The 18,484-nt window shown below is 43.7% G+C and overlaps 1 protein-coding gene across 2 annotated transcripts; it reads left to right on the top strand.

Annotated features, from left to right (window-relative positions):
* Positions 1-3,169: 3,169 nt before the first annotated feature.
* Positions 3,170-18,138, top strand: cul1b (cullin 1b). Of its 2 annotated transcripts, none has more exons than XM_042298916.1 (22): positions 3,170-3,507; positions 7,475-7,806; positions 8,116-8,290; positions 8,498-8,665; positions 8,800-8,850; positions 9,056-9,146; positions 9,291-9,454; positions 9,554-9,716; positions 9,903-10,033; positions 10,179-10,286; positions 10,398-10,504; positions 10,584-10,632; positions 10,750-10,881; positions 11,043-11,160; positions 11,259-11,335; positions 14,933-15,051; positions 15,133-15,238; positions 15,366-15,413; positions 15,913-15,995; positions 16,102-16,207; positions 16,299-16,450; positions 16,599-18,138. In XM_042298916.1, the coding sequence occupies exons 2-22, from the start codon at positions 7,667-7,669 to the stop codon at positions 16,606-16,608; spliced, it is 2,298 nt and encodes a 765-aa protein (XP_042154850.1). In that variant the 5' UTR covers positions 3,170-3,507; positions 7,475-7,666; the 3' UTR covers positions 16,609-18,138. The 2 variants fall into 2 exon arrangements, with proteins under 2 accessions (XP_042154850.1, XP_042154849.1); XM_042298915.1 differs by having other exon boundaries at positions 3,171-3,507; positions 16,299-16,412.
* Positions 18,139-18,484: the final 346 nt, after the last annotated feature.

Genomic DNA, 18,484 nt, shown 5'->3' with positions numbered 1-18,484 from the left:
GTGTAGACCAATTTGGGTTTCCAATCTCTCCAAAAGAATGTGGTGATCGATGGTATCAAAAGCGGCACTAAGGTCTAGGAGCACGAGGACAGATGCAGAGCCGTCCCTGGAGGGGGTGCGTCACCTGAGTGGGTTGATTCACTGTTGTGGTCATCCTGTCTGGGTTGGCGCCCCCCCTTGGGTTGTGCCGTGGCGGAGATCTTTGTGGGCTATACTCAGCCTTGTCTCAGGATGGTAAGTTGGTGGTTGAAGATATCCCTCTAGTGGTGTGGGGGATGTGCTTTGGCAAAGTGGGTGGGGTTATATCCTTCCTGTTTGGCCCTGTCCGGGGGTGACCTCGGATGGGGCCACAGTGTCTCCTGACCCCTCCTGTCTCAGCCTCCAGTATTTATGCTGCAGTAGTTTATGTGTTGGGGGGCTGGGGTCAGTTTGTTATATCTGGAGTACTTCTCCTGTCCTATTCGGTGTCCTGTGTGAATCTAAGTGTGCGTTCTCTAATTCTCTCCTTCTCTCTTTCTTTCTCTCTCTCGGAGGAACTGAGCCCTAGGACCTGAGCTCCAGGAATACCTGACATGATGACTCCTTGCTGTCCCCAGTCCACCTGGCCATGCTGCTGTTCCAGTTTCAACTGACCTGAGCCCTAGGACCATGCCCCAGGACTACCTGACATGATGACTCCTTGCTGTCCCCAGTCCACCTGGCCATGCTGCTGCTCCAGTTTCAACTTCCACCTGACTGTGCTGCTGCTCCAGTTTCAACTGTTCTGCCTTATTATTATTCGACCATGCTGGTCATTTATGAACATTTGAACATCTTGGCCATGTTCTGTTATAATCTCCACCCGGCACAGCCAGAGGTTCCTAGGTTTTGGCCTTTCTAGGGAGTTTTTCCTAGCCACCGTGCTTCTACACCTGCATTGCTTGCTGTTTGGGGTTTTAGGCTGGGTTTCTGTACAGCACTTTGAGATATCAGCTGATGTACGAAGGGCTATATAAATAAAATTTGATTTGATTTGATTTGATTTAATGCAGTACGCCACAGGATGTTTTTGTGCTGGTCAAGGGCAGTCAGGTCTGGAGTGAACCAAGGGCTATATCTGTTCTTGGTTCTACATTTTTTGAATGGGGCATGCTTATTTAAGATGGTGAGGAAAGCATTTTTAAAGAATAACCAGGCATCGGAATGAGGTCAATATCGGAATGAGGTCAATATCCTTCCAGGATCCCTGGGCCAGGTCGATTAGAAAGGCCTGCTCGCTGAAGTGTTTTAGGGAGAGTTTGACAGTGATGAGGGGTGGTCGTTTGACCGCAGACCCATTACGGACGCAGGCAATGAGGCAGTGATCGCTGAGATCCTGGTTGAAGACAGCAGAGGTGTATTTGGAGGGCAGGTTGGTTAGGATGATATCTATGTGGGTGCCCGTGTTTACGGATTTGGGGTTGTATCTGGTAGGTTCATTGATCATTTGTGTGAGATTGAGGGCATCAAGCTTAGATTGTAGGACAGCACAAGCTCTGAAGATAGATGGGGGGCAATCAATTCACATATGGTGTCCAGGGCACAGCTGGGGGCAGAAGGTGGTCTACAGCAAGCGGCAATGGAGAGAGACTTGTTTATGGAAAGGTGGATTTTTTAAAGTAGAAGCTCAAATTGTTTGGGCACAGACCTGGAGAGTAAGACAGAATTCTGCAGGCTATCTCTGCAGTAGATTGCAACCCTCCCCCATTGGCAGTTCTTGTCGGAAAATGTTATAGTTAGGGATGGAAATTTCAGGGGTTTTGGTGGTCTTCCTAAGCCAGGATTCAGACACGGCTAGGACATCCGGGTTGGCAGAGTGTGCTAAAGCAGTGAATAAAACAAACTTAGGGAGGAGGCTTCTAATGTTAACATGCATGAAACCAAGGCTTTTACGGTTACAGAAGTCAACAAATGAGAGCGCCTGGGGAATGGGAGTGGAGCTAGGCACTGCAGGGCCTGGATTAGCCTCTACATCACCAGAGGAACAGAGGAGGAGTAGGATAAGGGTATGGCTAAAGGCTAGAAGCCTTCTAGACCGTCTAGTACGTTCGGAACAGAGAGTAAAAGGAGCATGTTTCTGGGCACGGTAGAATAGATTCAAGGCATAATGTACAGACAAAGGTATGGTAGGATGTGAATACAGTGGAGGTAAACCTATGCATTGAGTGACGATGAGAGAGATATTGTTTCTAGAAACATCAGAGGAAGGAAATAATTGAGTAGATATATTTTATTGTCAGAAGAGGAGCTTACGTTTACATTTTAGTCATTTAGCAGACACTCTTACCCAGAGCAACTTACAGTAGTGAGTGCATATATTTTCATACTGTTTTTGTACTGGTCCTCGGCGGGAATCCTACCCACAACCCTGGCATTGAAAGTGCATGCTCTACCAACTGAGCTACACGAGATGGGCTCATTGTAATGGCTGGAATGGAATTAATGGAAGGGGGTCAAACATGTGGCTTTCATTAGTTTTATGTGTTGGATACTGTTCCATTTAAGCCATTACAATGAGCCCGTCCTCCTACAGCCCCTCCCACTAGCCTCCTCTGATTATTGTATATCATTCTGAAGATAAACATGTATCACAGTCCCCACTGGGGTCGTCCCCTGACCTCACAGTGTCACAGAAATCCCAGAGGATCAGGTGCTGTCATTCTCTGACCATGGCCTGTTAACAACAACACATCTTCATATAGACTTTCATTGAGAGTCTTTACACATCTAAACAATGGAAGAATAAATACCCTAATGAGAATCTTACCAATGAAGAACTCTGTAGTGGAACAGCACAGTTGGAGCCTCTTTCTGTAACAGTGAAAAAGCACAGCTGGTTAAGTGGAGTGTTTAAAATGGTTAAATGCTGTATGTTTGGGGTGTTGAGTGGCTCTACAGTATTTACCATAATTGAGTTATGGTATATAAAGCGTATTTGTTTACCATTTGATTTCTTGGCTTAGTTTATAAACTAACGTAATTGTAATAAATCCGATTGTGTCAGTTAAATAAAAGTAATGTCAAGTGAATCATTGGTTGGTTGTGTTTCTTCTTCAAACAAATATCCACAATTTAATTTATTTTATATTTGTCTGATGCGCATGTGTTTGGATTTTGCCATTTTAGTTGTCACCAGTTACCACAGCCACAATGTCCTAACCCCGCCTATTTCTACCAATTGAAACCTAACCACATTACTAACCTTATGCCTAACCCGAACATTAAATTAAGACCAAAAATCGTATTTTTGTTTTTAAGACATTTTTACGATATAGACCATTTTGACGTTGACGCTGTGGTAACCCACTCACCGTGTCATCATCATCATTTCATTTCACTAGGAGATCTTAGCGCTGCTACATCATCTTGAGACAACTGCGAAACGAAGGAAATCCATCTCAGTCAAGAACCGAGTAAAGGAGGCGCCGATAGCTAGATTCCTGAACCTGTATTTCTCTATTGCTGGGGCAAATAAACGGTTCAGAAATGGTAAGAATAGCTTATTATTCTATTGTCTAAGTGCCATGAAGCTTTTATTTGAGCTAGTTAATTAGCTATCCTCTAGCGAGGAAGCAGCTCGTTGTGGGTAGCCGCGCAAGCAGGAGATGTTTTGGCGAATAATCCTGACTCATTGAACAGGGTGCCATTTTAATTTATCGGAAATTATGGTTTTAAACTCATATTTAGTTAAGAAAATATTGTCTGGCTCGTCATAACCTTATCAAAATACTCAAACATGAATTAGACCGACGGCTAGCTATCGGGTCCAACAATGGCAGCTACGCTGTTTAGAAAACTAACCTAGCTAGCTAACGGCTGACTTAGCTGCGTCAGCTAACGTTAGATACGTTATCCTAACCTAGTAATGGTGATGTTACTTTAGCTAGCCCATGAATGTGTTGATTTAGCGAACAAGTAACTTATACCAACAATAACTAGCAAACTTGAAAAAGTCACCGTGTTACCATATGTGCTCAAATGCTTTGCCATTAAATAACGTTAGCGAGTTAACGTTATCGTTAAGTTAGTTTGCTGGCCAACAACAACAGTTCATGACACTCACTAGTCTGGCTAAATGCTGTTGGCAAACATGTCTGTAATTTGGTCTGTGTTTAGTTATGACAATACAGATGAGCTCGAAGGCAAGCTGGTTTTGGGCCTCTGTAACATTGAAGAGATTGCCCGCTAATGTACATTGAGCAAATTAAAACTAACGTTATTTATTTAGCCATAAATACTCTGTCCAACCGAAGTACTGCAGTCTTTACCCTCTTCGGGCTCTGTCACTAAACTACACTCATTTGGTCTGAGTATCACAACAAACAATTATTTCTGCTCTGTCAAGGCAGAGTGGTAAGTGAGGGAAAGACAGTGTGTCAATGGAACAGTCGTCTTTTAGGTCATGTAGGCCTAGTTAGTGTTTGGTTTCAAGTGGGACAGAAATCTGACCCTGCCTGCCTCACACTCACCACCCCAGTAATGGCTTCCCCCACCAATCACTAACTACCCCATGATGGTTAGTAGGAAACAACCTCTTCCTACAGGCTCTGCTTCCCTGACTTCCTCTGAGGCAGAACTGCTCTACTCTTGTAGGAAATAGAGCAGCTTGACATCTCTTTTTTTACCTTTATTTAACTAGGCAAGTCAGTTAAGAACACATTGTTATTTACAATGAAGGCCTACCAGTTAACTGCCTTGTTCAGGGGCAGAACGACAGATGTTTGTTTACCTTGTCAGCTCTGTGATTCAATCCAGCAACCTTTTGGTTACTGGCCCAACACTCTAATCACTAGGCTACCTGCAGCCCCGTTCTGTTCCTCTGAGTCAGTCAGCAAAGCGCCTGTTTGATACAGCCTGAGGAAACCTGGATGCTAGACGTGTGTGTGCAAGGCTGAACACCCCCTCCCCGCCTTTACCTTAGATGACCTGTGTCTGTTTAACATGTGAGAGGCGTGCTGACTGCTGAGAGCTGTGACTATAAAATCAATCCTGATGTGCGTGCGCACTAGCCTTTCAAATGCTGAGCTGAGTGAGAATCAAAAGCTGTATACACTAATGAAATAGCCTGCCTTATTGCTCCAAAACACACCTTGCACTCCAAGCTAGAAAGCAATTAAATGGTTCCCAATACACTATGATTTGACTACAGGATTGCATGTTCCCGAGGCATAGCTTTTGCGTTATCTGATACACAGTATCTCTGTTCTGTGAATGAATCACTCTTTCATGGTTAGAGCATTGGGCCAGTAACCAAAAGGTTTCTGCTTCGAATACCCGAGCCGACAAGGTGAAAATGTGCCCATGAGCAAGGCACATGGGCCTAATTTGCTTCAGGGGTGCCGTACTATTATGGCTGAACCTATCTGGTGTATGTGGTAATGAAACATTTATTCATACATTTTTTTTGCTTGTGGCAGATGACACCTAAGGTTTACCTTTTACATTTTTTATTTATTTTTTAAATGTGTCATTTAGCAGACGCTCTTATCAAGAGCGATTTACAGTAAGTAGTGAGTGCATACATTTTCATACTAGTCCCCCTCCAGGAGTCAAACCCACAACCCTGGCGTTGCAAGCGCCATGGTCTACCAACTCAGCCACACGGGACCTCTAGGCATTGGGTTTGTTAAATCTGTAGTCAATAAGGAAGTAGGTTAATCTTCTCTCGTTGAGAAGGCCTGATTGGGTCGAAGGCTAGCGAGGTGGTTTAGATCTGTTTCTGTTTTATTACATTGTTGGTGTGTGTTAATGTATATGTAGGCTATTAGGTAGGGCTAGGAAGATATCGGTATCACTATCTTTTGGCAAAAATGAAAACATGAAGCAGACAACTCTTTGGTCCTTTAAAAACCTGCTGTATGTAAAATATTGTGTGCTATAATACACGTGACTCTGGATGATGTTTGTTACCAACATTAGGGTTGTTTTCTATAGAAGTTAAATCTGCTTTGTTTTGTTTCCGTGCCATGATACTAACAAGGATCTGGTATCGTCCTGGGCCCTAGTAAGGTTCAGTGACTCTGGCCAGGACACAGTGACTGAGGTAGCCTAATGAGATTTACCGGACTGCTTTCCCACGACCACATCTCGCTCTCTTCCCTGACTCATTGTGCCATTATGGTTTCTCACGGTTGTATTGTGTTGTTAATGTATAATTTCCTGCAGAAAGGCCCAATTGGATTAGCTAGATATTTAAACATTAGCCTTACTGTTAGTGTAAGCAGTTGTAGGGTTGGTGAACCTTATTCGGATCACCATTAGCTGACGCCATTAGAAAAGTTACGTTACTGTTCTTGTCATGTGTTGACACGCTAGTCTAGCACAGATGTTAGTTCCTATTAGCAATCAGCCCTGAGGGGTATACTACAATAACAGTTCAGTGAGTTAGCCAGCTAACTTCTCTAAATGTTCTGAAACAACTTAGTATTTTATTTTTTATAGATGCACTTGAAATGGGCATGGTCGCTGACTCAACAACCAAAAACACATATCTGAGTTTAGCTTTCTTAATGAACCAAAAAAGCAATAGGTATTTTGGTTGTTTATCAAAGTTAGCTGACTAACTCATTTAACCTCCTTTGTAGTATACCCCCTGGGGTCTTTCCTAGAAACAACACATGATGGGGTCATGAAATTTGCAGTAGAGGAACATGATGACGTTGATGTGCCAGAGTTTCAGGTTTCACAACTAACTGTGAGGAAATCACTGTCATGGCCTCCATGTTCACAGCATGGACATCCTGTAAATTACTCACTCACCCCCCTTCTGTCTTTAAGTTTTTAAGACTCCTGCCATCATGTGTACACACACAGATACTTACACACACACACACACACACACACCGTAAACAAGTGACCACTGCTACTGGTGTGTCTAAATATAACATGGGAGAACTAGGCCTATCCACCAATCTAGTGCTGGTCATAAGCACAAACACACACACACTGCTTGTCAACAGTGTCAGGAAGTAAATAGTGTTCAGGTTGCAACACAAACAAACATCCTCAGCCTCGGGCCTAAATGACGGTAAATGACCAGAGATGGAGACAAGGCTGGCTGTCCTCTGCTATATATAGACCCTCTGCCTGGCTGTCAACAACAATGAGCCTCACTTCCCTTCGCTCTCTTCATATCTTTGTAAATTGGAGAGGGACATTGTTGTTGTTGCCATTTCCTGGTCTCCTGGCCAATCAGGGTTTATATTACATAGCGATGTATCTGACTGTAATCAATGTCTTTGGACTGTGGAGAGCTCCTCTCATATTGAATGTACTGCGGTTTCTGTCACAGTATTCGAGGCCAGTCTGCATGCCAGAGGACTGGGATGGAAGTAGCCTGGCCCTAAAGTGGACTAATCTGTCATTAGCTAGCTGTAATCACGTAGTTCATAGTTCAGCTGCTAGAAAGAACAGCAACCACTGTTAGTAACCACTGTTTTCTCTCTTATTCCTCCAGGTCTTGTGGTGAGGTGTTGCTGGCATAAGGCTGTGAGGAGGAGCAACTGACGACAGAGCCAAACTTACTGACACGCACTCACCAGCCTCCCATGGACGGCACATTCTGAGACAACACTTGAGAGGAGAGAAACAACAGGAGTGGGAGCAGAGGAGAGAAGAAGGAGCTGAGGAGAGCAGGAGGGACGTGACGATGTCGTCCAACAGGGGCCAGAACCCACATGGGTTGAAGCAGATCGGGCTGGACCAGATCTGGGACGACCTGAGGGCTGGCATCCACCAGGTGTACACACGGCAGAGCATGGCAAAGTCACGCTACATGGAGCTCTACACGTATCCCACACGCCAAGTGAGGCGGGGGGGTGGGGTGGAATTTAAGGGGTTATTAAGTTGGTAAGGCTGCTGTGGTTTCCCTTTTTGAAGGGTGTTTAAGGTTTATATGGCCTACTTCCCAAAGTGGAAGCTCACAGCAGTATGCAGTGTATATTGCAGTGTCATTATGGTGTTGTGTTCACGGGTGTGTCCTAGTGGTGCAATACTTACTGATGGGCTAGGTCACATCACATGTAGAGAGGTCAGAGTCCTGCTGCCATAGACCTGATACCACCACAGTGTTTCTGTCTTAACTCCCCTGCCTGTCAGCCATGTGTATAACTACTGTACCAGCGTGCACCAGTCCAGTCAAGGCCGAGGGTCTGCCGTCCCCAACAAGCCCTCCAAGAAGAGCAGTACTCCTGGGGGGGCCCAGTTCGTAGGCCTGGAACTCTACAAGAGACTCAAGGAGTTCCTCAAGAACTACCTGACCAGTCTGCTCATGGTGAGTGGTATAGTGACATGGGGATTCCATCCTCTCCTGACCTGCTGGCACTTTGATGACCTTTCACAGGTCTAATGTGTGGTTGGCTACAAGGAAAATATGGTGCCAATTCCACCTATCATTGTTTACTCTTTTTCTTGAACTGTACCTCATTTTGTTTGGTGACAATGCATCTTCCATCTCCCCTCTACTCTCTCTCTCTCCCAGGATGGTGAGGACCTGATGGATGAGTGTGTGTTGAAGTTCTACACACAGCAGTGGGAGGACTACCGGTTCTCCAGTAAGGTGCTGAATGGGATCTGTGCTTACCTCAACAGGCACTGGGTCAGACGTGAATGTGACGAGGGACGCAAGGGCATCTACGAGATCTACTCGGTGAGAGGAAGGAAGGAAGGAAGGAAGGAAGGGAGGGGGTGTCTTTGTGTCAATTTTCAACTGTAAAAGATGAGTGAATTATGACATTAGTTTATCCTCTCTCCTCCATTTATCCCTCGTGCCCTCTTCTGTAGTTGGCGTTGGTAACGTGGAGGGAGTGTCTATTCAGACCCCTAAACAAACAGGTGGGTATGATGATGATGTCACATCTGACTGACACAACACACGCACGGTAAATAGAATCACCAACCACGTCAGTTCAGTGTGTTTCACTGTGTCGTTCTATGTGTAACTGGTGTAGCGATGGAAAGAGCTGGCATCTTATTCTAAGATGGCGAACAACGTAATTCATACATTCATTGACTTTACACCGCTCGCTCTCTCTCTCAGGTAACGAATGCGGTCCTGAAGCTGATCGAGAAGGAGAGAAATGGAGAGACCATCAACACCAGACTCATCAGTGGTGTGGTGCAGTCCTACGGTACAACACACCTCAAACCAATCCACTTCAAGTTTTCACTTAGACACGCATTTATAAAATATCATCACATTCCAGCACATCACCGAATTCTCTCTTATAGAAGAATTCAGAAGTCTCAGACTTGACTGTGTGTGTCTCCTATAGTGGAGCTGGGGCTGAATGAGGAGGATGCGTTTGCCAAGGGTCCTACGCTGTCAGTGTATAAAGAATACTTTGAGTGCCAGTTCCTCACGGACACCGAACGCTTCTACACACGAGAGAGCACCGAGTTCCTCCAACAGAACCCTGTTACCGAGTACATGAAGAAGGTGAGGATGAAAAAGAGGGTGGGGGTAACAGCAGTGACGGGTGTAGGTGTAACTCCATGAAAGCACCAGGAAGTTAACCTTGTGTTTCTGTGTGTGTAGGCCGAGGCCCGTCTGCTAGAGGAACAGAGGCGTGTGCAGGTGTACCTCCATGAGTCCACTCAGGATGAGCTGGCCAGGCGGTGTGAACAGGTGCTCATAGAGAAACACCTGGAGATCTTCCACACAGAGTTCCAGAATCTACTGGATGCTGACAAGAACCAAGGTAGGGAATGATGTAGGGGGGTTTTCAGCTGCTCAACCCACAAAATGGAAAATACAATAGAGAATAAGTATAAGGGGTTATATATGCCTTGCTGTTATGAGTGTGCCTGTGTTCTTAGACAAAAGTTGTGTGCTCAGTCTCTCATTCTCTCTCCTCTCCCTCTTTCTCTTTTCCTCCCTCTCTCAGATCTAGGTCGGATGTATAACTTGGTGTCTCGTATAACGGATGGCCTAGGAGAGCTAAAGAAACTCCTAGAAACACACATCCACAACCAGGGCCTGGCCGCTATAGAGAAATGTGGAGAGGCCGCTCTCAACGTATGTACACGCACGCCCACACACGCACGTGTGCATGTATGTATCTATGTATGTGTGTGTGTGTGTGTATATATGTATGTATGTATGTGTGTATGTATATATGTGTGTATATATATATGTGTGTGTGTGTGTTTGTCCCTCCTAGGACCCTAAGGTGTATGTCCAGACCACACTGAACGTCCATAAGAAGTACAACGCTCTGGTCATGTCTGCCTTCAACAACGACGCTGGCTTCGTAGCTGCTCTAGACAAGGTGCACTCTAGTTTTTTAATAAACAACTTTATTCTCCTTGAAAAAAACCAATGTAGTAAGGATTCCTATATAAATACCCAGAACTGATGTTGTAGCGCGTTCTCTCTCCAGGCGTGTGGTCGTTTCATCAACAACAACACGGTCACTAAGATGGCCCAGTCCTCCAGCAAATCACCTGAACTACTGGCTAGATACTGTGACTCTCTGCTCAAGAAGAGGTGGGTAATCTACTGTATGGCGCTGGGGCTATTGTCTGTCTCTGATGTATCTAAACATTCACTGTGTTCTGTTCTCCAGTTCTAAGAACCCAGAAGAGGCAGAGTTGGAGGACACACTCAACCAAGTGGTGAGGACCTTCTCTTTGTTCATAAACCTTTTGACTTTCTCTTCAGAGCTAATTTGAGTTACCAACTGTTTCAACCTCCTATCTCAATAAACCTTTCATATGTTGCTCATCCCTCAGATGGTGGTGTTTAAGTATATAGAGGACAAGGATGTGTTCCAGAAGTTCTATGCTAAGATGCTGGCTAAACGCCTCGTCCACCAGAACAGTGCTAGCGACGACGCAGAGGCCAGCATGATCTCCAAACTCAAGGTCTGTACTATATATATATATATATATATATATATATATATATATATATATATATATATTACACACACGCATTTATCCAATCTCACACAGACTGATCACCCCAAGGAATGTAAAAGAAAAAATGTAATTTTGAAAATATTGTGACTTTCTCTCTCCCTTAGCAAGCGTGTGGCTTTGAGTACACATCTAAACTACAGAGGATGTTCCAGGACATCGGAGTCAGCAAAGACCTCAACGAACAGTTCAAGAAACACCTGACCAACTCTGAACCTCTCGACTGTAAGCACCTGTTGGTTTGTCTAATAAACCTAATACTTCTGTTTACTGGTATTTGTTGTAAATGTGTTTGCAATGCTAAATGATGAGGTGTGTTACAGTGGACTTCAGTATCCAAGTGTTGAGTTCCGGGTCCTGGCCGTTCCAGCAATCATGCACCTTCGCTCTGCCCTCCGAGGTGAGACTCAACTCAATACCAATTTAACCTTGTAACGATACACACATCCCTCCTGTAACTCCAACAAAAAATACACTCCCCAACACATTTATTTGGACAGTGAAGTTAACTTTTAATTTGGCTCTATACTCCAGCATTTTGGATTTGAGATCAAATGTTTTATGTGGCGATTAGTACCGAATGTCACCTTTTATTCTGAGGGTATTTCCATACGTATCTGTTTTAGAAATGAAAGGACGTCATGTATCTAGTCCCACCATTTGAAGGTGACAAGTAAATTCATCAAAAAAATAAATGTCAACTGTTTATTTTCAGCAAACTTAACATGTGTAACTATTTGTATGAACATAGTCTTATGAAAAAGTTTGGGCACCCCTCTGAGGCTGCATAATAATTTACTCTGTCGTCACAGATAATGATCATAGTGGCATACCATTCATTTTCTAATAAAAGCTGAGTACTGGGGTATTGTCCAGACAACGATTTTTAGTGTAGCAATATTAAGTTGTATGAAATTAAATCAGATGTGAAAAATAGGCTATGCAAAAATGTGGGCAACATTGTCATTCTGTTGATTTGAATACCTGTAACTAGCACTGATTAATTGGAACACACAATTGGTTTGGTGAGCTCATTAAGCCTCGAACTTCATAGACGAGTGCATCCAATCATGAGAAAAGATATTTAAGGTGGCCAATTGCAAGTTGTTGTTCTCTTTGATTCTCCTCTGAAGAGTGGCAACATGGGGGCCTCAAAACAACTCTCAAATGACCTGAAAACAAAGATTGTTCAACATTATGGTTTAGAGGAAGGCTACAAAAAGCTATTGGAGAGATTTAAGCTGTCAGCGTCCACTGTGAGGAACATAGTGAAGAAATGGAAGACCATAGGCACAGTTCTTGTTAAGGCCAGAAGTGGCAGTCCAAGTAAAATATTGGAGAGGCGAAGGATGGTGAGAACGGTCAAAGACCTACAACATCATCTTGCTGCAGATGGTGTCACTGTGCATCGTTCAACAATTCAGAGCACTTTGCACAAGGAGAAGCTGTATGGGAGAGTGATGCGGAAGAAGCCTTTTCTGCACACACGCCACAGAGGTATGCAAACGCACATTTGCACAAGCCAGCTTCATTTTGGAATAAGGTGCTGTGGACTGATGAAACAAAGATTGAGTTATTTGGTCATAACAAGGGACGTTATGTATGGTGGCAAAAGAACACAGCGTTCCAAGAAAAACACTTGCTACCCACAGTAAAATTTGGTGGGGGTTCCATCATGCTGTGGGGCTGTGTGGCCAGTGCCGGTACTGGGAATCTTGTTAAAGTTGAGGGTCGCATGGATTCCACTCAATATCAGCAGATTCTTGGGAATAATGTTGAAGAATCAGTCCCAAAGTTGAAGTTACGCCGGGGCTGGATATTTCAACAAGACAACGACCCAAAACACTGCTCAAAATCTACCCGGGCATTTATGCAGAGGAACAAGTACAATGTTCTGGAATGGCCATCCCAGACCTGAATATCGTTGAGAATCTGTGGGATGATTTGAAGCGGGCTGTCCATGCTCGGCAACCATCAAACCTAACTGAACTGGAGATGTTTTGTAAGGAGGAATGGTCCAAAATACCTTCATCCAGAATCCAGACACTCATTAGAGGCTATGGGATGCGTCTAGAGGCTGTTATTATTTAGCAAAAGGAGGCTCTACTAAATATTGATGTGATTTTTCTATTGGGGTGCCCAAATTCATGCACCTGTCTAATTTTGTTTTGATGCATATTGCACATTTTCTGTTAATCCAATAAACCTCATTTCACTACTGAAATATTACTGTGTCCATCAGTTATTTGATAGATCAAAATGAAATAGCTGATCCAAACACCCAATTATTTATAAATGGAAATTGGGTAATTTCCCTGTCAAACTTTTTCAATACGACTGTAACAAGATTCAACAACTGAGACATGAACTGAACAAGTTACACAAACATGTGACTAACATAAATGGAATAATGTTTCCCTGAACAGGGGGGGGGTCAGTATCTGGTGTGGCCACCAGCTGCGTTAAGTACTGCAGTGCATCTCCTCATGGACTGCACCAGATTTGCCAGTTCTTGCTGTGAGATGTTACCCCACTCTTCCACCAAGGCACCTGCAAGTTCCCGTACATTTCTGGGGGGGAATGGCCCTATTCCTCACCCTCCGATCCAACAGGTCTCAGACGTGCTCAATGGGATTGAGATCCGTGCTCTTTGCTGGCTATGGCAGAACACTGACATTCCTCTCTTGCAGGAAATCATGCACAGAACGAGCAGTATGGCTGGTGTCATTGTCATGTCAGGATGAGCCTGCAGGAAGGGTACCACATGAGGAAGGAGGATGTCTTCCCTGTAATGCACAGCGTTGAGATTGCCTGCAATGACAACATGCTCAGTCCAATGATGCTGTGACACACCACCCCAGACCGTGACGGACCCTCCACCTCCAAATCGATCCTGCTCCAGAGTACAGGCCTCGGTGTAACTCTCATTCCTTTGACGATAAACGCGAATCCGACCATCAACCCTGGTGAGACAAAACCGCGACTCGTTGTTGAAGAGCACTTTTTGCCAGTCCTGTCTTGTCCTGCGATGGTGGGTTTATGGATGATCAGCTGTCCGTCCTGTCTCCCTGTAGCGGTGTCTTAGGCGTCTCACAGTACGGACATAGCAATTTATTGCCACATCTGCAGTCCTCATGCCTCCTTGCAGCATGCCTAAGGCACGTTCACGCAGATGAGCAGGGACCCTGGGCATCTTTCTTTTGGTGTTTTTCAGAGACCGTAGAAAGGCCTCTTTAGTGTCCTATGTTTTCATAACTGTGACCTTAAATGACTACCGTCTGTAAGCTGTTAGTGTCTTAATGACCGTTCCTCAGTTGCATGTTCATTAATTGTTTATGGTTCATTGAACAAGCATGGGAAACAGTGTTTAAACCCTTTACAATGAAGATCTGTGAATTCGTAAAAATCCAAATCTTTGAAAGACAGGGTCCTGAAAAAGGGACGTTTTCTTTTTTTGCTGAGTTTATTTGGACAAATTCACTTGTGTATTACATTTAGTCTAAAGTTTGGTATTTGCTCCCATTATTCCTAGCACACAATCACTTTTATTGTAAAATAAGAATAGAATGTTTCTGAACACCTCTAAATTAATATGGATGCTACCATGATTACGGATAATCATGAATTCATTGTGAATAATGATGAGTGAGAAAGTTACAGATGCATAAACATCATGTCCTCAAAACATGCTAACCTCTCACCATAACCAATAACAGGGGTGGTAAATGTTTTTGGGGGGTATGATATTTATGCCTCTAGCTTTCTCACTCCAAATGCTTATGACTCCTTCAAATGGATGAACTAGATGCATGAAGTGCTTTCATTTCAAAACGGTAAAACATATGTATTAAAAATTTTTTTCCATAAAAAATGTGACATTCTGTACCGTCACCTCATCCAAATGATAGAGTATATAGAAACCAATTAAACGTTATAGCTTCACTGACCAAATACGTAAGGGAGAGTAGACCTAATGCATTTACCTCTCGTCCTCCAGTTGGAGCGTAGCTACCAGCGGTTCACAGCATTCTACGGCAGCAGACACAGCGGTCGGAAACTCACCTGGCTCTACCACCTGTCTAAAGGAGAGCTGGTCACCAACTGCTTTAAAAACAGGTACAGAGTTGGTACAAGGTCACTTCTCACTAGAATCTGGAGATGTATGTCATCACATATTTAATTCAATGTATGTTCCAGGTACACTCTGCAGGCCTCTACCTTCCAGATGGCTATCCTGCTGCAGTACAACACAGAGGACCTGTACTCCGTACAACAACTCACTGACAGCACACAGATCAAAACCGTGAGTTATGCTGGTATTGTGCTCTAAATAGAGATGTATTAAATGTTTTTAAATGACCCCTGATGAGATTAGCACATTTGTATTTCACTGGCTGTGAATATTGTTTTTACCATTTTGTTGTTTTTAGGACATTCTGGTTCAAGTGTTGCAGATCTTGTTGAAATCCAAATTGCTGGTAAGTGCAAGTCAAGTAGAATGTGTTGTCTATAATGATAATCAGTTCACTAGAGGGCTCTGGACTCTGCAGTATAAAAGCCTTCACGCTGATGGAAAGTAGTGACTCAAATCAAATGTTATTGGTCACATACGCATGGTTAGCAGATGATAATGCGAGTGTACCGAAATGCTTGTGCTTCTAGTTCCGACAGTGCAGTAATATCTAACAAATTCACAACGACTACCTTATACACAAATGTAAGGGGATGGAATATGTACATATAAATATATGGATGCACGATGGCCGTGCGGCATAGGCAAGATGGTATAAAATGCAGTATATACATACGAGATGAGTAATGTAGGATATGTAAACATTATTAAAGTGACTAGTGATACCATTATTAAAGTGGCCAGTGATTTGAGTCTGTATGTTGGCGGCAGCCTCTCTGTTAGTGATGGCTGTTTAACAGTCTTGAGATGGAAGCTGTTTTTCAGTCTCGCGGTCTGTGTGTCAGGTCCTGGAGGATGAGAATGCTAACATAGACGAAGTGGAGTTCAAACCAGAAACCCTGATCAAACTCTTCCTGGGATACAAGAAGTAAGTCCGCTCTCTGTTTCTCCTTTTGTGTTGTCTGGTTCTTGTGCGTTTTCTGTCTAAGCATATGTTTAATCCTTACAAAAAATGTTGTTATTCATGTCTCCAGTAAGAAGCTGCGTGTGAACATTAACGTTCCTATGAAGACTGAACAGAAACAGGAGCAGGAGACCACACACAAGAACATAGAGGAGGACCGCAAGCTCCTCATACAGGTGTGTTCCCGAACGCATATACATGTTTGTTGAAACTCCTGTACTGAATTTTTCTTTCAGTGTGTATCACTAAGTATTATGAACTGTGTAGGCTGCCATAGTGAGGATAATGAAGATGAGGAAGGTTCTGAAACACCAGCAGCTCCTGGCTGAAGTCCTAAACCAGCTCTCGTCCCGCTTCAAACCCAGAGTCCCAGTCATTAAGGTAACACACCCTCCTGTCCCAGAGTCCCAGTCATTAAGGTAACACACACTCACCTGTCGCAATACATTTTCAAAGGACTCCCACACATTGCACCAACTGTAATATTTTTGTCTTAAAGTACATATTTTTCACCCCCTTTCCCTCTCTGCCCCCTTTTTCTCTGCTACCCTTGTCTTTCCTCTGTAGAAGTGTATAGACATCCTGATAGAGAAGGAGTATCTGGAGAGAGTGGATGGAGAGAAAGACACGTACAGCTACCTGGCTTAACCCGCTCCCTTCCCTCTTATTTTTGTCTTTTTTTTTATGTCTGAGTAATAAAGTGTGGTTCTTCTGACTGGCAGACGTGTGTGTGCTCAGTGGGACATATACACATGGACACACTATCTTGTTTTGATATGCAAATATGATCAGACCCCCCATGGCATAGTGGGAAGTCCAACCAGAGAGCTGTGTCCATAGTTACTGCATGCAACTGCCTCCCTGCTAGCCTGGTCTCAGATTGATATCCTACGAAGCAGGTTTGAGGAGTTAGTGAGGTAACTTTGGTCAACTGAGTTCAACTCAGGATAAGCGGTCATACGAAAGTGGCTCACCTTTTAGCCAGGTACATTTATATGGCAATGAATCCTTCAGAACTACCCTGCTCTGAGGCAGGCTAACTCATTGTTAACTCCACTTACCTTGAATGAAATGACTGGGCCTTGAGTTGAGAACCAATGAAATCAGATTCCCTCATCAACCCCTAAATTTCAGGAAGATGACTGATATTTGATGAATCAAATGTGTTATGTTAAAATCACATTACATGTTTTAGTCATGTCAGAATGCATTTTAAACTTAACGCAATGTAACTTTTGTATGACTTAATACAAAATAAGTGTGTATATAAGAGGGGGGGGTGCTTGTGCATTGATAAGCACACCAAAGCAGGCATTAATTAAAAATAAAGACAGCCCTTCTGAAACCATTTCACACCGCAGTCTGCTGAATTTGCAAGATACATTTTCATGCATTCTGATTTCGACACAAATTAAAATGTTAAACTGAGTCGCCCATGGATTGATGTTTGTCTCATTTGAGTTCGCCGTGCGACATGCACGCGCAGTTACAAGCCTGCTGGAGTTAGCCGCAGACAAGACATTTTGACCGTTGTGGTGTAAGGGTGAAGCTGGTTAGTTTTAGGAAACCCAGAGTAGATCCAGCTTGCTTCGTAGGATACTCAGGTGTAGCAGCTAACTATCGTTATCCTCCCAGACAAACATGACAACACATGCACTAGGAGGAGTTGGCTGAAGCACACAACTGGACCAGTACGCTACCTCCATATAGCCAGAGGAGTAGAGATGACTGGTTTTACCACCGGTCCGCACGAAAGGAAATCAGTTGTCCGGATAAAATGGAGACGCCCCTGCAATTTAGATCTGTCAGATGGCTTTATTCAATCTGTATCGCTGAAGTTCAGCGGAGACTGCATTCACGGTAAACTCTACATATTGCCTCAGAAACTACCTTTTAATTTCTATCGCGTAGAGCGCTGGATCCACTGAACTAGTGCCCCACCCATAGCCTCTTCCCCCACGGGGTCTTGTAAAATCCCTGGTATGGGGTTAGGGTTTCATAGGGGATTGGACCTGTAACCCCCTGTATCATTACTGCAATGAGGAAACCATTTGTATAGTGTGGTTAATTTTACAAATGTGTGCTAAATAAAGTCAAGGTTTCTCTAGTGGTCTTGTCACTGGCTGGGTTGTTACTTACACCAAGATGTGGTGTGAATTTTCATTATAAACTGGGTGGTTTGAGCTCTGAATGCTGATTGGCTGGCAGCCGTATACACGGCTATGACAAAACATTTCTACTGCTCTAATTACGTTGGTAATGAGGCACGTCGGGAGTTTGTTGTATATGGCCAATATACCACGGCTAAGGGCTGTCCTTATTAACTCCCATATACCACACCCCCTCGTGGCTTATTGCTTAATTATAGCACTAGTCTATACTGCTCGTTTAACACGACTCTGAAAAGTTGTTTGTGCAAAATTACTCATTATTGAAGTGGTTTTAAAATGCAT

The sequence above is a fragment of the Oncorhynchus tshawytscha genome, linkage group LG16 (genome assembly GCF_018296145.1).
Source record: "Oncorhynchus tshawytscha isolate Ot180627B linkage group LG16, Otsh_v2.0, whole genome shotgun sequence".
Taxonomy (NCBI): domain Eukaryota; kingdom Metazoa; phylum Chordata; class Actinopteri; order Salmoniformes; family Salmonidae; genus Oncorhynchus; species Oncorhynchus tshawytscha.
Note: the sequence above shows the minus strand (reverse complement) of the source record. Positions and strands in the feature narration are given on the sequence as shown.